Consider the following 22210-nt stretch of genomic DNA (forward strand, 5'->3'; position numbering starts at 1 on the left):
TAACAGGTTCATGCGTGTCTTTCCAGATTGAGCTGTTGGTGGAATAATAAAAGTCTTCTTCCTTCCATCCCCACCCCGGCACCCCGTTTCACTCCACCTCGGAGGGCTTGTTTTTGCGTGTGAGGGTGTGTGTTTAGCAAAAGCGATTGAAAGAAGGTACTCCTCTTGCAATCCACCCCTAGCTCTACCCGAAGCATTCCTCGGGCGGGACGCTTTTGTAATCTGTCCCCAGGCGAGGTGCCCTCTCACCTAGATGCGGATAGACTATCTTGGAGCCCCCAGGTCCAGAGAGCTGATGCTTTGATGTCCCAGGAGAGTGTGTGTGGCTCTGTGTGTACATGTGTGTGCGTATGTATGTATGTATATGTGTATGTGCGTGAGCTCGCAGGCGCGTAGCACTGTGAGCTTCCTCTCCCGGCACAGAGCAGGCAGCGCCGGGGACGTTACTCTCCAAGCAGCCTCCGCCCCCTTAGCCTGGTGATTGGCTTTGCGCAGCGTTTATCTCCTAGCAAGAGGGAAGGGCCAGTGACGCCCCCGAACCCAGCTGCAGAAGCTGCCGCCACCTCCAACGCACAAGGTGTCTCATCTGAAAAGAAACCTGAGCCCCAGGGAGGAGGCGCTGAGCGACCCTGGCAGAGCTGGCGCGGACGGGGCGAGAGGTCGCTGGGCAGCGCTCGAGGACAAGAGGGAGCTGGGCCACAGAAGACCCCAGCGATCTGATCCTGGGATCCCGGCTCCAAGCTCTCCTCGCATTTTACAGATTTCAGCCCCGCGACTATCTCCCCAAAACGGAGTCTTTATATCAAGAGAAGGTGCCGGAGCTGGGGCAACCAGGACTTTCCCGGGCACCCAAGATGCGCTCCATTAGGAAGAGGTGGACGATCTGCACAATAAGTCTGCTCCTGATCTTTTATAAGACAAAAGAAATAGCAAGAACTGAGGAGCACCAGGAGACGCAACTAATCGGGTAAATGCAAAGCTTCATTTCAGGATGTGACAAAAAGTCAAGCCATAAATGAAATGTGAATATAGAGGGTAGAGTGGTGGTTAGGATAGCATGTGTGTGTGTTTGAGCTTGCGTGTGGTTAGTGTCATGAATTAAACAACAAAGGCTGTTGTTGAGATGTGCGTGGTTCTCTAAGCTGTTCCCAGTATGAGTTCAACTTGCTCTGTGCGGTTGTGGTGACAGTTGTGTTGGCCCTGGGTGCTCTCACGCCAAAGGAGAAGTCACTGCAGAAGTGTCAACAAAGAACGTGTGCCCTTGTCCTTTTAATCTGTGGACAGAGAGAGATGTCTTTATTCACCAAACGGTTGCCTGTTTTATCTGTCCTATCACCTAAGGAGATACTGGAGATTGATGGTTTCTTGAAGGGCTGAAGCTAAAGCTTAGAAAGCAGGAAATAGGTATACTCTGTTTCTCTATTTTTTTTTTTTTCTTTTTGACGTTGGATAGATTAATGTAGTATAATTTGAGTTAGAAACTCCAGTACCACTAAGGATACTTCCTTATTTGTTCTTCTATGGGTAAAACGCATGGGCGTCATGGTTACAGTTTTAGAAAGAAACTGGGTACTGTAGCTTCACAGAGACGATATTTCTGCTATTTTTTTTTTTAGTTTCTCTAGATGAGTTCAGACTCTCCTCCGCCCCATTAAGTTCTCTAAATATCACACTTCCTTCCACCCGCTGGCCTCTGTGTCTTTGAAGTTTACCCAGGAGGTGGTGCAACTTTGTGTTGCTGACATAGCCTGGAAGCCTTTTTCTGAGGATGTGGACCTGATTGTCAACTCTATTCAAAGTCCTGTTTCGGAAGTCCTCCCTGTTCCGGTTTGGAGGCGTCCTCTATCAGAAACTACACACCAGCAGAGATGCCTGCCCAGTTTATATTTTTATCTGACACTGATTAAAACAAAACAGTCCTTGCGCGCGTGTGTGTGTGTGTTTGTGTGTGTGTGTGTGATGGGACTGCTAACACACACACATGCTCTTAAACTTCCTGCACTCCATTTCTTAATATTCCTGCTCCCTAGGTAATAAGCATTTATTTAAGTGAGCAAGATGCAGGTTTATCCTTACAGAAGGACTTGCTATTCTGTAGAAAACCGGGATAACAGTAGCACAGTCAATGAGGACTGGGAGAATGAAAAAGCTAGCAAGGAATGGACTGGAATGGTCGTTATGCATCAACGAATCTAAACATGGTCTATTCTGAGGGGGTAAAAGAGACCGGTATGAGGTCGTTTACACAAGACTGGGTGGCTTGAATATCCAATCTGGCTCAATTGTTAGAAAAGCAGGACTTTGGGCAGGGGCGTGGGCATCCCTTGCAGACCTGTGCTTGACAGGCAGACAAAGGGGTCTTTAGAAAGGTGATGAATGGGCGCGTGGGGCTCCGATGAGAGGCAGAGACAGAGCGTGAGGGTCGAGGCTCTTTGTTCCCTCCTGGGCGGTGGGCTAAGAAGATAAGCCTGATCTCAGACAAAGCGGCTAAGGCTCACTAGGGCTCCGAGGGTTCGGGCCCTTGGCTCGGACCCTGGAGAGCAGAAGTGGGCGGGGCGAGTGAGGAGAGGGTCGCCAGATACTGCCGAGGTGTCCGTCTCCAAGCCTCCCTAAACCGTGGCCAGGAAAAGGAGCGCGCCTCGAATCCCTGCGGGGGAAGTGGAGCCGGGACACTCCACATTGCACGGGTGTCATTTCTCCTGTGGCCTTTCCTGGACGTCGCCGACTGATGAAAGCAGCCCTAGGCGTTAGGCAGAGGAGGCGGGCACGGGCGCGGCAGTTGAGCTAGCCGGGCTGGGCTTTTGCCCGCATCCTTTTCAAGCTGAGGCAGTTTCCTCCCAGCTTGGCTGAGAAGGCGTTGGGGCAGGCGCTTGAGTTAACCAAACAGGAAGAGAGGCGCGCACCGGGGCTATCCCCCTGCTCCCAGAGCGCTGGCGGCGAGGGGGAAAGAATGAGTGAGAAGACAGGGGCAAGTCTTTATTGCAGGACTCAGGCCCCTTTCCTCCCTCCCCGCCCCCCCCCCCCCCCCCCCCCCCCACACACACACACCAAAGTCACTTTCAACGCTCAGTTCGCAAGTGGCTCCTCCTCCTTAATTAAAACCCGCAATGGCAGTCTGGTGGGGCGAGGCAGAGGGCTGACCGCGAACATCGCGCTTACATCCGTACCCTGTAGCGTCCTGGCTGCTTTGGCTCTTCCTGAGAGACCGAGACTGTGGATGGAGTTGGAGCTCCAGGAACAATGCGAGGACATCTAGGCTCCCTGAGCACTGTTTCCTTTTTCTCCAGGATGAAAGGTTCAGTGGAAAAGCTTGTGACTCGAGCTCGTTATTTCGTTTCAACTCCCAAATAGCACTTCTGGTAGAGGAGTTGACTCATGAAGCGATCTAATCATCTCATTGACTCTCTTTCTACCCAAGCCACGTGGAGAGGCCAGTTTTGAGTAAACTGGAATGGAGGTTCGACTCCAGATCCCAGTCCAGTATTCAAGTGAGGTAACCAAGGCAGTCTCTGGCCTTTGGGGGGCACTGCGAGCCTTGTGGCTTGGCAGCAGTTTCAAAGAATGGCCTTCCTTAGTCCTTGAATCTTGCGTCACCACCCCAGATTCATATTTAGCTTTTCTGCTACCATTTTTGCCATACACAGGCAGTTCCTTTATCCTTTCGACCCTTCCCCCGCAACTGAAGGTCCCATCTATAGTTACTATAGTCCCATCATTCCACGCAGATGGAAAAATAGAGAACCAGCACAACCTTCTCACCAACCATCCACACTCTCATATCTCCAAAGGAATACCTGTGGCATGTTTTGTTTTCTTTTGTTTTGTTTTTAAAATATATATATAAGGAATTGTTCCAGCATAGGTCAAGTAATGATTATTGAACATCTAAAATTCATGTTTCCTTCCACGAAAGCCTATTAGTTAATAAAGTTTAAGTCAAAGAGCAGTGAAGGCATTAAGTGGTGTGTTCTTGAGTAACTTTTCTTTCTTAATAGACCTCACAGTTGGCTTATGACTTAACTAGCTCTTTGTGCTCTTTTGGATATGGCTGGAAATGTGTTAATGTAAGGCTCCCACAGGTAAAATATGTAAGCATCCTCATTTAATGAGATAATATATTTGAAAGTGTAACATAGACTTTAATGTCACATAAATATTTGTTTTGTTAGTCCTTAAATCTTGCTACACACTTGCTACACACTATTTTTCTGGTTGACTACAAATGAGACTAACTAACTTTTCTTATTATCCAGAAATCTCCCTTATAATTTGAGTATGTACTTTAGGTTGTGTTACTAAGTAATCAACAATATTAGTTCTGAAACCTATGATAAAATTGAAAGTGGAAATAAGTATTTTTACTTAGAGTATTACCATTGACAGCAAAGTTAGTTCCAGTTTGTTCTAGGTTGAAACACAACCTCGTGAAATCTAGAATTTGCACTTTACTTCACATTTCACATTTCACAATTCTAATAAAACTCATAAGCAATAAATTAAGGTAGAACTTATCATCTTTATTTTTAGTTGTTTGACACTTAGGTAATAAAAATACAAAATGGCCTGCTGTGTGTGTTCAGGCTTAGTTGCATGCAAATTCTTTTCTTAAAATTTTTATATTAAAGAGGAAGTTTAACCTAGTCCAAAGGGAACAAATACATTCAAAAGCCAAGTCATGAAGAGTTTCAGTGGTGTGGAATACGGGGCTTTTGAGACCTAATGCCATGAAGTGAAATTAATCATATGTCTTACGTATTGCAAATCTATTAGAGTAACTTGTGGTGAAGCCTGGAAATATTTGTAGATACTAGGTTGCCTAAAAAGTGATTAATTCCTGCCACTGGTATCACATGGATGATTATCTTAGTGAATTTTTCTTTGCTCCATATAAGCAGGGATCCTTTGTATTATATTGATTTGTGCAGAGTGATTTCTTTGATGTGTTTTGCTCTTTTCCTTGTAAAAATACGTATTGAATCTTCTTGTAGATGATCCTATGCAATAAATGTTTTCAGTGCAGCTGTTCAAAAGTCATGTCTGATCTGGAATGAGAAATAAGTCGAGGGGTGGCAACATCCTTCGAGCTTCGCATTCATGGGAAGGAAGAGCCTTTTCTGAGACAGAATGCTACCAGGGTCATGAGTGAAACATCCCATGGGACCCATTTAACTTTATACAGAGAAATTTACCCTAGAGCTTCAGATTGTACTAAGTGGCCTTCTCCCACACTGAGTATAAGAAGTGTGACTAGTTGTAGATATTTTCATTCAAAATTCTTTCCAGTGATAAAAGTCTGAAATTTGGCTTATCACCAGCTCAATGAAAGAAATTCAAACAGCAGAGTAAGACGGTAGCATTTTATTCATAGAACACTGATTTAAACTTTTTAAATCTTGGATATTCTGAAAAGGTTTGGAACAACTGAAAACATCATAGCAAACATTCTGCCATGTAAAAATGTATCTGTGTTTACATGTCAATGAAGCAATCATCTATAGATTATCTATTTAATTAATTACTTAGTTTTTAGAGACAGGGACTTGTGATGTTACTCAGACTTGTCTCTTACTCCTAGGATCAAGTAATCCCCTCACCTCAGCCTCCTGAGTAGGCACTGCCCACCATACCCTGATTTTCCACACATCTTAAAGAGTGCAAGTCCATGTATATTTTTATTTCTCCTATGAAAATTTATTGGTGGTGAAAATAATTATTATAATGATATCAATCTGTGGTTAGAAAAAGATGACATTGATACATCAATTAATAAGGTGATGATTAGAAATATTTCTTATCCCCAGAAATAGTGATAGTTTGCACCTGAAACCATGTAGTCATATCTCCCAAAGTGTGAATGTTAGCTTCTGTGTATAGTCACATTTTTATTCATAAGAAGTTATTATCATTAGAAATATAATATAAAAATTGACTTCTAGGCCAATGGTCAGTAAAGCACATCCCGTGTTTCCTGGCATCCTAAATGCCCCCTGTAAAGCAATAATTATTTGCCATGCACAGGCATGCAAATGTATCATTTTCATCAGTAGGATAGTTTAAGATATTAATTTTTATAGAATTCTGAATTTCACAGGGAGTAGCAGCCTATGATGCTTTGAACTGCTTCAAATTTAAACTACATGTTTAAAAAGGAATGCAAACCAAAATACCAAACTATAAGGCTTCAATTACAGAACTCATCCAATAACTGTTACACAGGCAATGTTTCCATTGATACTAGGAGAGGATTGTGAAAAAAAAAAAAAAAAAAAAAAAACCCACAGATTTAGACTTTGTTATGGAGCAAATAGTCATGTTACTTTTTAACTATATTTTGACATTCTAAGAAGTAAAAGGTGATGTAAAGAAATAAATACAAATATTCAAAGGGCTATGGTTACTATTGGTATCCCATAAGAAGTAGTTTTTAGATTTTCTGAGTCTGGGTTTACATTTATAAAGTACAAGAAAATGGTCCATTGAATAATGAATGTATTCAGTTATAAATGTTCTAATGGCATGCATACTATTATAGGTATCTGCCAGCATCATCACTCCCACCACCATCTCAGCTAGTATCATGCCCCATGATATACTAGCTTGACACTATTGGTTGCAGAGAGGTAGTCTTTTTTTTTTTTTTTTTTTTTTTAATGTAAGAGAAAATGCCAGTAACAATGGCTACTGAATGAGTTTTCTGTCTATTATAATCTCTGTCTCTCCACCAACTGTCAGGGAAGTGACTCATTGTTGAGATGTTTTGAAATCGATGCAATTTTTGAAAAATTACTTTTGCATGCAGAGCCTTGCTTGATCCTCACAAAGCCATTGTATATTAGATAAAGTTACTGTAATTTTCAAGGTAAGGTAAGACCACTATGGCTTAGAAAGAGAGTAGAGTCCAGGAACTCAAGCAAGTCATAGAGTCACAAAGATGCCCAGATCACCTGATAGTCCAAGTTATTCTTGCTTCAAAACAGAAGCCCCTTCTATTATGCATATATACCTTCTGTAAAAATGAAATTACAGTCTTAGGAATCACAATTATACAGATGGAGGAGCACTGACAAAACATTCTGTCTCTGTTGTCTAAACAGAGCTAGTGAGTGACTAGTAGGAAACAGAGCTTATTTGTTTTATCATATTTTAATTGCCAAATAATAATTGTATATGTTTATGGGATACAAATGTGAAGTTTCTATACAAGTATACACTGTGTAGTGATAAGATCAGGCTAATTAGCATACCCATCACCTCAAAAGCATGTCATTTATTTGTGGTGTGAACATTTAAAATCTCCTGCAGCTACATAAAAATATACAATACAATATTATTAACTATAGTCACTGTGTTATGCAACAGAACTTATTCCTCCTGTCTAACTGTGAAATTTTGTACCTGTTGACCAATTTCTCCCCATTCCCCACTCCTTCTTCCCTATATTCTGTTCTCTACTTCCATAAGTTCCACTGTTTTAGAATCAACATGTAAGTGATATTAAAAGGTATTTGTCTCTCTGTTTTAGACTTATTCACTTCCCATAATGTCCTCTAGGTTCATTCATGTTGGCAGAAATGGCAGGATTTTTTTCTTTTTAAGGGCTGACTAGTACTCCATTGGTATATATAACCACATTTTCTTTGTCTATTCCTCTGTTAATGGACACATATATTATTTCTACATCTTGGCTATTGTGAAGAATGCTGCAATGAACTTGGGACTGCAAGCATCTCTTTGACATACTGATTTCAATTCCTTTGGGTATATGCCCAGAGGAGAGATTGCTGAATTATGTAATTCTGTCTTTATATTTGGTGATTATTTTTCTTCAAGTACCATATATATCATTTTTTATTCAGAAATTGTTTAATTTCAAAAATATTACCTGTAGATTCTTGTTCTGAGAGTCATATTCACTTAATCCTCATAACACCTTTCATCATGCTTGCATATTTCCTTCTAACTTGTAGGGGAAAAGGTATCTAAAATTCATCACCAGTATTAATTCAAATTGTGTACTGTGCTATATAGACAAAATGTTTCTTACTTTCACAAAGCTGGCAATTTTGTTTTGTTTCAGAGATGGTGAATTGTCTTTGAGTCGGTCACTTGTCAATAGCTCTGATAAAATCATTCGAAAGGCTGGCTCTTCAATCTTCCAGCACAATGTAGAAGGTTGGAAAATCAATTTCTCTTTGGTCCTAGAGATAAGGTGAGTTTCTTTACTAAGGCATAATAAATTTCACATCATGTCCTCAAATATGTTGGACTTAGCAAACTTATATTAAACACCTGATTTATGGTTTAAGTATGAATACTTAAATAAAATAATGAACCAGCTCTATTTAATGTTGTTCACTGAAGAATATGAAATCATAAAACTGAAATCATTACATAGTCAGAGATTTAAGGATGAATATGTGAGTTTTGAATATAGTGTCTTTATACGAGTGGAATACAATATTCATCAGAGTACTAACATTTAACATACTTCACTCAATTACTCAGGATGGACACATATATTAAGAATTATCTTTAACTTCCCTATTGAGTCTTCATTCTGCTTTTGGGTTTTCTCAACTAGTTGAAAATTGAGCCTATTACACTCCTCTTGTGCTGACGATTATAAATAAATTAGTCTTATCCTGTGAATGAGTACTTCTGTGTGGGCTCATGTTTTAAAAATTGGATAAAAATCAGAAAATAAGATTTCTAGATTACTGACTTCTTTGTAAGACTAGTCATTTTAGCTGAAACCCACTCTTGAAATCATACTCCATGCCTACATTTATCCAGTATGTAATTTTCTTCTGATATAAACCTGTTACTAATAAGAAAGGTAGGGTCACACCTTCTCAATTATGGAGGAAACAGGAAGATTGTTTTTTTCTCTATAGTTACATTGCATTACTATATTGGTTGGTACATTTGAATTAAAGCATTTCAGTAAACAAGAACTCACTAAAAGTGTGAAAGAACACATTTGTTATATAATAAAATAATCTCAAAGTCAATGAATAGTTCGCATTAACACAGATTTTATAGGTGTAGCTTAGTGACTAAGATATAAGGGGCTGATTAATTTTTGTGGGTTTCTACCTACTCATTTCTTGGATTATACCCACCTTTAGTGTAGATTATAAGAAACTTGAAGGAAGAGTCTACTAGTCTATTACACTCATCTTTAGAGTATGCACAGAAATTTCACACAATGTTTTGGAGCAAAGATAATTACAGCATGTTGAAATTTACTTGAACGAATGTCTGGAAATTTTAAAAATACGGGCATCAGGGAGATGTAGGAATAGTATTACTACTTTGGTTTAAAGGTTTGAAATTGACTGGAAAGGGAAACAGGAATCAAATCATGGCAATGTCAAGTGGTGTATATTTGTTTGCTTTTAGTTTGGTGGGAGCTTTCTATATTCATGTGCCTCCTACAAGAATGAATAGATAAGTAGAATCTGATGATAGAGCTCATAAATCAATGACTTCTGGGTAAAATATGGCCAGCAAGCAAAATTTATTTCCACTGGATAAAGAAAAAAGAAACCTTAAAGCCAATATTAAAAGCCAGGAGGTTTTTTAATAAAAGTACAGATTTCCATAAACTCTTGAGAAATTGAAAGATTTGAAAACTCTGAATCTGTACTCTTCCTAACATTTAGCTGGTTAAAGCTGACCCTAGCCATGGTCTCTCAAGTTTGACATTTTCATACTTGGAGCTCACATCTTTCATGATACCTGTCAAGTGCATTCTTCTCTGTCTCATATCCCCATCCTCATATTTGAATTTAGAAACCCTGTGAGAGATGAGATAATTATGAGGAAAAAGCCACAAGATGTGAGACGATGTGTGGTTACAAACACAGATATACTTTGGTTTAGAATGGTGTGAAGGTTCATGTTTCTTGAAGGTACATTGGAAAAAGAGAGAGAGAGGTGATTAAATAGCAAAAATTTGATCTGTAAGCAGAAAAATAACTTTCAAATTGGATGGGTTAGCAAGAAAGGGGCCAAATAAGGCTACAGAGATCTGGTAAAGAAATCTGATGGAAGAAAATAAAATAAAATATTGTAATAGTTTAACTAGCATATCTAGCCATGCTAAATAATGTGTCAGATAACAAAAAATCTATTAAGTAAATTAAATAAGTAATTGGCACTAGTTCAATTATTATATCTGGTAATGCCTTTCCTAATAGCTATATAAAAATCAAATACTATAAATATGCATGAGGCTTTATACATTTTGCTATTAATAACATATTCAAGTGAAGGGTAATAAACCTAAGTTGACCCAGAAGATTCATATTACAACTTTACAAACCAATGAGCATTGCATTCAGGTATTTGAGGGTGATCTATTTTCAATTATAATAGCTGATAATATGAATGAAATGTTAGTACTATATTTGTGTGCTTCTCCTTAACAGATTAAAGAAATAAACAATAAAACAATGAACAAATGTTGAATAATACATACAAGGTTGTCACTTTCTTGAAAGGAAAGGATAATTTGAAAAACCATTATTGTACAATGTACAAAGAGTTCATAAAAATTAGAATTGGCTATAGCAGAAATGACTAGTGAGTATTAATCAGTTTGACACCTGCAATAAAAAATTTAGAATATGAAAGTATCTGACTGTTGGCTTAGCTTTTGCAAATATTTTTAAAAGACATATTGAAAACTAATTATGGACCATTTATTACTATTATTATTATTATTATTATTATTTTATTTCTTCCTCACCTTTCTGGCATTTAAGAATTTCCATATCACTTTGGGTCAGTGATTGGCTGTGGGTAAATTTTAAAAATGTTTTCAAAATTCTACTTTTAAATTTTTGTTTATTTTAATTTATTTTCTATTTTACTTTAAGTTCCAGGATGTGTGCAGAACATGCAGGTTTGTTACATAGGTATATATGTGCCATGGTGGTTTGCTGCACCTATCAACCCATCATCTACGCTTTAAACCCTGCATGCATAAAGTATTTGTCCCAATGCTCTCCCTCCCCTTGTCCATCGCCTTACGACAGGCCCAGGTGTGTGATGGTCCCCTCCCTGTGTCCATGTGTTCTCATTGTTCAACTCCCACTTATGAGTGAGAACATAAAGACATTATTTCCAACCAATTTTTATCTTACATGATTCAACTATGATTATAAATCTTTCAAATTTAAAAATCTTATTAAACTTGTAATACTTTTATTATATTCCTAATTTTGTCCACATATTAAAATGTGAAAATAGTTCCTGATATATATTTTTTTACATTTGTAGATATGATTTTCATCCCTATTACTAGCCCCTTCATTCCCATATGCCTTATATTATTTTCATAAGCACACCAAGAATTGGTTCATATGTATTCATCAAACAACTGTACTTCTATGGAGTTGTCTATGAGAGATGGTTCCATGTGTTACTTCACTGTACTTTGAGGATTCAATATATATGGAGTTTATGCATTCTACAGCTAACTTTGCACTCAAAATAATTATCTTAGTTTTAAGGCTTGATATTATTGATAAAAGTTTGTTCTTTATTACTACAAGCTAAGAAATGACATATTTAAGATCCATTAGATGTTGTGAATAAATCTGTGAACATCGTACTGAGAGATTATACAGTCAGGTCCAACACTTGCAACTTGACTTTTTTTCCATATTTGGATTATTTATTTTCTTTTTTTGTTGTTGTTTTTTATATGTTGACTAGAAACCTCAAACAGTGCAAACATGAATTATGGATGTATAGAAACGTACAAATGTACACATCAGGACAGCTTTATCACATCAAAATTAGGAAACAATATTTCAGCTCTTAGTGTCATGATATATCAATGATCTGAAATACATAAAACTTGCAGGTTAACTAAACATAATTGCAAATTTATAGATGCTTAACTGACAAGAAAAATTTCCTTTTGCATATATAGATGTACTTTACAAAAAGGTATACATACAATGTGTATACCATCTTCCACTGGCTTTGATCAATAAGTTACCAGTAGAGTTAATCTCGGGTCACAAAGCTTATTAGTGGCAGTGTCAAGATTCAAGCCCAGACCTCCTGACTGAGGAACCAGGACCTTATAAATATTTTTTTTGTTAATAATATATTTTAGTACCCAAATGTATATTATTAAAATTTATCATTATGGAATAAATGATTCTCTTTGCTCTAAAATAACACAAGATATTTTTCATTCAACATTACCAAATGCTGGGCCAAATATCAAACGGCAGTCTAGGGTGTAAATTAAACTAAAAATGCTCTTCATCAAGTATTGTGGGACAATTTTGCCTTTTCATTTGTTGTGTTTAGGATTTTTTTTTTTTTTTTTTTTTTTTTTTTTTTTTTTGAGGGTACTAAGATGGCTTTCCCATAACTGCTAGGACTTAGAAATCCTAAACAATATACAGTTAAAGGTTTTATTTTTTCAGTGCTTTAAGGCAAGTTTCCTTGCAAAAATAATCTTTTGAAATAAACAAATAAACAAAATGTGTGTTCTCTCTGTTTTTTTGTAGGCATAATGAAACACTTGGCATTTTTTAATTTTACTTTTTATTTTCTTTTAGTGAACTGTGTCAGTACTAACTTAATTTACAGTGATTTTTCTTGTAGTCAGTGTCTAAAGTTTGCAAAAACTGATTCTTAATATATGTATCATAGCCTAATTTGCTTCTCAACTTGTGATACATTCCACCTATAAGATTTGTCACACAGCATTTTCTGATATAGTTAACAATGTCATTTAGATTAAATTATAGTTGCAACTGTGTGCTTATTATTGCCAAGAAACTTACAGAGAAGAGTGGCACTTGGTGATAGCTTAGCTATATTTAACTTTTCACAAGTGAAAACTTGTTACTAAACAATGTTTAGTAAATTCATTTTCTGGGATTCTGCACTTGCTATTTCAAGTGATAGGTGATGTTAAAAGGGAAGTTCCAGTTGAAAATTCAGTTAAAAGTTTCCGTGTAGAACTCTACTTGTTGTCAGTTCAACAGTCCAAACCAACCTCTCAGTTTAAGGCTGATATTGCCTAACAATAAATAATTTCTATGACTAAGATACTTAGTTTCACTGAAAATGAAACACATTTTCAGATTCCTTCAGTTATCTTTAACGTCAAAATAGTTACTCAATTTAGGTGTTTGCTTATCTTATGAAGCTTCAAAAGTTGCATTATGATCACAAAATGACAGTTAAAGACCTGTGAAGGGTCTTTTTTTGGTTTGTCTGTTCTTTTGAGTCATGCACAGAAAACACAACCCCCTGCTTTGAATATCGGGTAATAACTTTACCAGGAAAACTTGTACTGGTAAAGCATGCATATTAAGCATTAGCTTTTGTTGATTCATGTTTCTCTAGATAGAGCATAGATATTAAAGCCAGTTTTCTTTCTACCTCTCTCATTTCTCAAATAATTTTGTTTGACCTGCAGTTAAACAAAAATTTCTATCAATTGTCTTCTTAGCAAAAGCATATGTGTTCTCCTTGGTGACATGGTGTTGTTTCAGTTCAGTGTAAATACAGGAGTTTTCTGTGCTTCCAGTGACATTTAGCTAATTATATTTGAATGCATTTTTTTTTCATATTTATAATCTGAACAACAACTAGACTTAGCAAATTCACAAAGCTTTTAATTCTGCATTACATCTACAGTCTAAAAACTGTTTTCACTAGGAGATAAAAAGCTAACCTTTTCTTACCGTTTCCAGAAATTATTAAGCACTTAAGTCATAATATTATTCACTCATAGTAATTACTTTCAGTCTTTCTTGGAGCCTAGAAAAGGAATCTTAACTCAGATAACTTCCCATATGTAGAAGACCTAAAACAGAAACTAAAAGTTTGGTTCGGGAATAAGAAAAAAAAAATAAAACAAAAACAAAAACAAAAACAAAAAAACCCAGAGTCACTAAAGTTTACCTCTTTTACTTTTTACTTTGTAAAATAGCGAATTCTGAGTTTTGCCTAAACTTTTTGTGTTTTTATATTTTGATTAGTCTATGTGAGTTGGTAGTCATTTTTGTTTTGAAATCACTTTTACTATTTTTACTGCTTCAATTGAAAAAAATACTGGCGAGCCTATAACAACATTGGAAAAACACGTAATTAAAATCTGCATTTAGTAATTATTTATCTTATTAAGCATTAGTTTCTTCTAAGAGTTAGACAATATGATGTCTTTCAAAACTTTGCTTAACTCTTATAGTTCCCCTTTTAAATCATTTTTTCCTAAGAGTAAATAAAGTAAAGAGATTTAATTATACTCAGGAACCTTTTTTTTTTTTTTTTTTTTTTGAGACAGAGTCTCACTCTGCCGCCCAGGCTGGAGTGCAGTGGCGCGATCTCGGCTCACTGCAAGCTCCGCCTCTCGGGTTAACGCCATTCTCCTGCCTCAGCCTCCAGAGTAGCTGGGACTACAGGCACCCACCACTACGCCCGGCTAATTTTTTTGTATTTTTAGTACAGACGGGGTTTCACTGTGTTAGCCAGGATGGTCTCCATCTCCTGACCTCGTGATCTGCCCGCCTCAGCCTCCCAAAGTGCTGGGATTACAGGCGTGAGCCACCGCGCCTGGCTATACTCAGGAACTTAAAAGACATGTTTTACATTATTTTTGCAACTAACTTGTCTGTAACACAGCAAAGGTGCTGCTATTGGAAAGTCCCTTTTGATGTTAGTTGACTAGCACGTAAGTGTTAACTTTTTTGACCAAATAAGATAGATTTTCCCGTTTGGACTTCCAAGCTACAGAGTCTTGGAAATCCAAACCAGGACCACTAATCTACTCACTGTAAGCTTGCAAACATGCCACTTCTTGGGAGTGTACATCTTCAAATAGCTCTACAGCAACCCATTTAAATTATATTCAAAGAAAAACGATAACACCATCTAGCTTGATGATTTAACCACATCCGTGTAGTCCCTATTTTAGAGCCAGCCTTGTCATTTACACAGGAAATGAGAAATTTCTGTTGAAGTACAGGTGTCAGATATTAATTATTCACCAGACAAATAAGTGGTACTCAATAAATATATACAAAAGTCTCTGCATATTGACACTTTTGGTTCTAGTTGTTAACTTTTGTGAAAAATCATTAAGTGCTTGACATAAACACTTTTGCAGTTTCTATAATGCATAAGCCCTAGGGTTTCTTATTTAAAATATAATTATCTTCTTATATAACCTGGACTTTGTTAAGATAAACTGTTATGGTGTGTCAGTGGTATTTCTATCAAATTTTGTGATTTCATTTGTAGAGTATTATATAGGCTTTCCTGTACAAATTCTACTGCTTTTAACCTGATATTCAGAATATTTGGGAAAAAAAATCATAAAATTATTTTTTCAACTAGCTGATGGACATATTTCTTGTTTATAAAATCAGAGCAGAGTTTTTCAATCACTTGGTTTTCTAATTAGAACAAATATTAAACTGGAACCTATTTAGAGCAAATAAAAATAAAGACAACAAAAGAAAAGATATGAGTTACTTTCCTCCCTTCTTTGCTAATCATGCTTATGCCTTCTGAGTTAGAGAATTACTCTTTTGATGGAGTCAAGGGATGAGGTTATATTCTGCTCTCAGTAATAAAATTTACCAATTGTGATGAACTTAAAAAGTAAGAGCACTAGAGGAAAAAATGTGTCCATCATATCTTAAATGTTAAAATAATGTCATTATTGTTATTACTTTGAAAATATAAGCTTGCACTAACAGCATTTTAGTAAATAATATCCAATTTCTAACCTAGGTGTAGAGTTTTCTTAAATTGTTTCTTGCTGTTATTATGTTGTATATCCCCTATTATGTTGGATACCCCTGGAATCAAACAATTCCAGACTTTTGTAGACCAGGTTCATAATTTGAGCTAAACACAGCCCCCTGCTTTGAATATCAGGTAATAACTTGACCACATAGTAGGAAAACTTGTACTGGTAAAGCATGCATATTAAGCATTAGATTTTGTTGATTCATGTTTCTCTAGAGCTGAGATGTTAAAGCCATATATATATATATATATATATATATAATGAATATGTATATATACACATATATACATATATATACACGTGTGTGTGTGTGTATATATATATATACACATTTTTTTTTTCCTTAAAACCTACTAGGGTCCCGGACTCTTCCCTTCTCGTTAGTTCCAGGTATAAATAACCTCATCCAGTGATTTCTTCTGCTCACTGTTCTTAAGCCTTCGAACTCTCCTCTAAGTACTCTGACCTATCCTTCCCTCCTCTCAATTTAATGGCAGCTACCCTTAAGTCATTTGAATCTATGGACTTATATGGGAAGGCAATATCCCTTTTGCTGCCGGGATGGCTCCAATTTATAGTGGTATCTCTTGCTGATTGGGGTTACAGAAACATTTAAAAGGTCCCAATCAATAGACTCTCATACAGTTCAGATTACAGGCACTGCTAGATACGTATTCTCTTTTATCTCAGCCTGCAAGTTAGTTGGCTATTTTATGCCTGACTTCGCCTCTTTCAGTGCCTTGCTAAAAGGAGAAACTAACATAAACCAACATACAGACACATTTTAAACCATTATCCAAGAACAACATATTTATTAGATGTATGGCACAACTTCCCAATTATTGCAGACAGCATTTGTATCAGGTGCTTTTCTATATCATGCCAAGGATCATCAGTTCTCCAGCCAGCCATATATATGTATAGTATAATAATTATACATATATAGTATGTATATATATGTGTGTATATATATAAAAAATCATTTTCCATCATCTACCTAAGCATATGCATATATTTATGTTTATGTAGCTCTCAATCTGTTATCAATTTATATATTAGGTATGGGTTGGCTAAGTATCGACCAAAAAAGTAACTTTAAAATTTAGTGGCCAAACAAGTAGGAAATTTCTTTATTTCTCACATAAACTCACATGATCCACTCATATCCTATTTAATTAAGAAAACTAACTTGCATGACCCAGCTGAGCTCTACTTGGGTTTTGAGACTTGCTGAGCATCCATGTGACCAGGTAAAACTTAGAAGGTTCAAATATTAGAAGGAAAAAGAGAAGAAAGGAAACTAAGGAACAATTAGCTACCTCTGCCACACACAGTCCAATGTTCTATCTATTCATTTTGTCTTTGAAGTATCCATCTTACTTCCTGGACTCTTGATCTTAGAGAAAAAGTTGCATATATATTTATTGCTATAGTTTCAATTCTTCTTTAGATAATTATAATATACATATCATATGTATAAATGTATATAAGTTTGAGTTCATTCCTTTTAATAGCATTAACTGTGATACAATAAAAAACAATCTCAAATTATTTCTCTCCACCTTAACTAGATGATATTAAACAACATTTATGACTATCAAAATAGGCTGAAGCTAGCAGAATAACTATTCAAAGTCAAGTCATGGCAACTGTGTTCTACTTAATATACCAATTTTTCTATATATTTTGATAATTGGAGTACTTTTTATAACTCCACAAATAGATGTATATACTATATCTATGTACACAGTCATGAAGAATCTGTGCAAATTATTTTTTAAATTTTATTTCTTATAGAATCGACTTAATTCATTGGTTTAATCACCACCTAAGATTCATAGCTTGCCGATTTGGTAATCTAAGATTAATAGTTTGCCAATTTGTATTTTTTCTTATGTTACTTTTTAAATGACACCACCAGTTCTTGGATATGCTGATGGTAATATAAAAACTTTGCTTGTATTTCAAACACAGGAAGAACATACTTCGTTTCTTAGATGCAGAACGAGATGTCTCAGTGGTCAAGAGCAGTTTTAAGCCTGGTGATGTCATACACTATGTGCTTGATAGGCGCCGGACACTAAATATTTCTCATGATCTGCACAGCCTCCTACCTGAAGTTTCACCAATGAAGAATCGCAGGTTTAAGACCTGTGCTGTTGTTGGAAATTCTGGCATTTTGCTAGACAGTGAATGTGGAAAGGAGATTGACAGTCACAATTTTGTAATAAGGTGAGTTTTCTTCTGTTTTTTGAGATTGTAAGTTTTTCAAAGACATTTTACTTGGGGATGGAAAACTGTTAGAAAATTTTAAAGTACTACTAAAAGCTCAAACAAATATTTGTCTATGATATCCTTTTCTGTGTAACATTTAAATTACATTTACCCTGGAAGAGAATACTATAATTATTGCATAGTTGAAAGAAAAAGTGATCTCGTCACAGCAACAAGATTCACACAGCTTTTTTTGATGAGGGGGGAGGCAAATGGCAATTTTATTAAATTTAATATTCCACACAAACTTTTTTCTTAGTATCTCTTCTTCATATTCTATAGTTTTGTGTGATTGTATTTGGTGTATAAAGATTATCAATATTACTATGGAATGATGTAATAGATTTATGTTAATGTTACTTTTTATTAATAATTATCTAAGAGATAGTAAGAACATAGTTTAACAAGTTTATATTTGATATCCTGAGCCATATTTCTTTAATTTCTCTTTATATGTGATATTTGTGTATGTTAGTATATTTGAGTTTTATGGTTTTCTTACATAATTAAGCATGCATGTTTGTTTTTCATTAATGGTTAAAATACATTTGATGAATTGTGTGTTTGATTAATCTATTAACTGAAAAAACTCAACAGTAGAAATGGAATTATAATCACACCATAAATGTAAGCAGTTTTTAATGGTCAATTTTTATATCTGTACAGTTTTTTTTATTGTTTTAGTTCCTTAGAAAAATTAGCTAAATGAATGAAACATGGTTATTGAAATATGAAATAGTACAATTTAAAGATGGAAGAAAAGTATGCTGAGTTGACATGTTGAAAAAACCAGTCTCTTGAAGATATGCTGGAATACATTATTTTTGAATATTTTTTGAATATTTTTGAAATAAAGTCTTAAAAGGAAAGATAACTAATTATGTATGTATTAAATCATAAATAGGCAACTACTTTAAAAAAAAAAAGTCATGAAAAATTACACCCAAGCATTATCAAGTGAAGAAAATGCATAACAGCAAATAAAACTGCAAACATTTTTTTCTTATTATCTTCCCTTTTCTCTCTTGGGTGCAGGGTCAGAGATTAATGTGAAATCAATTTAGCCTCTTAAAACTTGAACTCTTACACTAATTAGACTATGAGAGAAACCTTGTGAACAAGTAGATATAAACAAAGACAATTGTATAAATTTGATGAGGGAATGGCAATGGAAGTGGAAATCAGGAGCTTCAAATGTTGAAGTCTATGCAAAGTATAGCTGTGAAAAAATGTAAGGCCTCTAGAATTTCTGATGTGTCTAAATCATAAGGCAGGTAAAATAAAGAAGTAACGATGTCAAGGCATAATAAAAATTATTGCAATGTAAGGATTTCAGCAATCACAATAGGGAATTTTGAAAGGTGATAATACTGAAGGAAAATAGAGTCTAAATGACTTCTTATTTCTGCATCCCTCTAAACTTTGACACTGGGGGCCAAGTTGTTAGATTTAGCCCCAGCTGTGACTCCGAAATGAATACTGCTTTTACATGTGGGTAACGTAATGGCCTGATGCCAGTAGTCCCCAAAGTTTACGTCATTTCCTTATTGCTTCCTGATCTGGCTTTGTTACTCCAGCTTCTATTGACTGGGATTTTGCATTATTCCAATTCCTAAACTACTGAGTTCTTATCTCATGTGGAATTGTGTGTCCAATAAGTAGGTTCCTACACTCTTTCTCTGTCTTAAGAGTGGCTGGTGACCAACCTTGCTTTATACTACCACCTTTCATTTTCACTTTTCCTGCCTTCAATTTCTAGAAGTTATACAGCCTGCCCTATATCTCACTTCCCTGTAATTGGCTATGGCAAGCCTATAGGTTTCCAGATTTCTGGGATGTGGTCAACCTGTGAATAAAATTCTGATCTCAAAAAATCTTTCTGTCCACCCCTCTTATTCTAAAATTGAAGACTATTTTCTCTTTCACTGGCCAAGCAACAACTGGCCACTTGATAGTATTGCTTTCACAATTCTACTACGGACTACTGGGCATTTAGATCACTACTAAGCTACTCCGGTGCTACCTCAGCAAAATGCCTAGAACTTGATATTGTACATATACTTTCTCTTCCTTTTATGTTTTAGGCACGTAATTTCATGCCTACTTTTTAGATTTAAAACCCTATAATCTGCCGTATATTAATGCACTCCAACTTCAATTTGGAATATTCTTTGATCATTCCTATAGTAACTCAACTCCAGTGATGTTCAGTAAACTGGTTTAACTGTTTTTACCCCATATTCTGTGGCTCCTAGATTCTTTATCTACCTTATTACTAACTATCAGATGAATTTGAATGTCTGTTCTTAGTTTCTTGTCTTCTATTATCAATCAACAGGTCTACTTTTCTAGCAGAATATCGTTAGCACTTCCTTAAGTGGTCCGTTTTCATGCTGTTTATAAGGGCATACCTGAGACTGGGAAGAAAAAGAGGTTGAATTGGACTTACAGTTCCACATGGCTGGGAGGCTTCAGAATCATGGTGGGAGGTAAAAGGCACTTCTTACATGGCATCAGCAAGAGAAAATGAGGGAGATGCAAAAGCAGAAACCCCTGATAAAACCATCAGATCTCGTAAGACTTGTTCACTACCATGAGAACAGTATGGGGAAAACTGTCCCCATTATTCAAATTATCTCCCACCAGTCTCTCCTACAATACATGGGGATTATGGGAGTACAATTTGAGACGAGATTTAGGTGGGGACACAGCCAAACCATATAATTCCACCCCAGCCCCTCCAAATCTCATGTCCTCACATTTCAAAACCAGTCATGCCTTCCCAACAGTCCCTCAAAGTCTTGACTGATTTCAGAATTAACCCAAAAGTCCACAGTCCAAAGTTCCATCTGAGACAAGGCAAGTCCCTTATGCCTATGAGCCTGTAAAATCAAAAGCAAGCTAGTTCCTAGATACGATGGGAGCACAGTTATTGGGTAAATACAGCCATTCTAAATGGGAGAAATTGGCCAAAGCAAAAAGGTTACAGGCCCATGCCAGTCCAAAATCCAGTGGGGCAGTCAAATTTTAAAGCTCCAAAATGATCTCCTTTGATGCCAGGTCTCACGTCTAGGTCACGCTGATGCAAGAGAGGGTTTCCCATGGTCTTGGGCAGCTCAGTCCCTGTGACTTTGCAGGATATACCCTCCCATCTAGTTTCTTTCACGTGCTAGCATTGAGTGCAGTTTTTCCAGGCAAAGGGTGCAAGCTGTCTGTGGATCTACAATTCTGGGGTCTGAAGGATGGTGGCCCTCTTCTCACAGCTCTGCTAGGCAGTGCCCCAGTAGGGATTGTGTAGTGGGGTGCTCCAACCTCACATTTCCCTTTCACACTGCCCTTGCAGAGGTTATCTATGAGCACCCCGCCCCTGCAGCAAACTTCTGCCTAGGCATCTAGGCATTTCCATACATTTTCAGAAATCTAGGCCCAGGTTCCCAAACCCGAATTCTTGAGTTCTGTGCACTCACAGGCTCAACATCAAACGGGAGCTGCAAAGGCTTGGGGCTTACACCCTCTGAAGCCACAGCCTGAGCTCTACATTGGCCCCTTTCAGCCATGACTGGAGCAGCTGGGATGCAGTGCACCAAGTCCTTAGGCTGCATACAGGGATCCTGGGCCCAGCCCATGATACCATTTTCTCCTAGGTCTCCAGGTCTGTGACGGGAGGGGCTGCTGTGAAGACCTCTGACATGCCTTGGAGACATTTTCCCCATTGTCTTAGGGATTAACATTCGGCTCCTCATTACTTATGAAAAACTCTGCAGCCAGCTTGAATTTCTCCCCAGAAAATGGGTTTTTCTTTTCCATCACATTGTCAGGCTGCAAATTTTCCAAACTTTTATTTTATTCAGTTTCCCTTATAAAACTGAGTGCCTTTAACACCACCCAAGTCACCTCTTGAATGCTTTACTGCTTAGAAATTTCTTCTGCCAGATACCCTAAATCATTTCTCTCAAGTTCAAAGTTCCACGAATCTCTAGGGCAGGGGCAAAATGCCACCAGTCTTTTTGCTAAAACGTAAAAAGAGTCACCTTTGCTCCAGTTCCCAACAAGTTCCTCATCTCCATCTGAGACCACCTCAGCCTGGACCTTATTATCCATATTGGTATCAGGCTTTTGGTCAATGCCATTCCACAAGTC

At 36.8% G+C, this 22210-nt stretch overlaps 1 protein-coding gene across 1 annotated transcript in view; it reads left to right on the plus strand.

The window, feature by feature from the left end:
- The first annotated feature begins 466 nt into the window (after positions 1-466).
- The window catches only part of ST8SIA4 (ST8 alpha-N-acetyl-neuraminide alpha-2,8-sialyltransferase 4), a 102584-nt gene continuing 80840 nt past the window's right edge, over positions 467-22210 (plus strand). The window contains exons 1-3 of the mRNA XM_008014047.3: positions 467-967; positions 8078-8209; positions 17771-18028. Coding sequence (XP_008012238.1) covers positions 855-967; positions 8078-8209; positions 17771-18028 — 503 coding nt within the window. The 5' untranslated portion in view covers positions 467-854. The remainder of the gene's footprint in view (positions 968-8077; positions 8210-17770; positions 18029-22210) is intronic.

The sequence above is a fragment of the Chlorocebus sabaeus genome, chromosome 23, assembly GCF_047675955.1.
Source record: "Chlorocebus sabaeus isolate Y175 chromosome 23, mChlSab1.0.hap1, whole genome shotgun sequence".
NCBI classification, from domain to species: domain Eukaryota; kingdom Metazoa; phylum Chordata; class Mammalia; order Primates; family Cercopithecidae; genus Chlorocebus; species Chlorocebus sabaeus.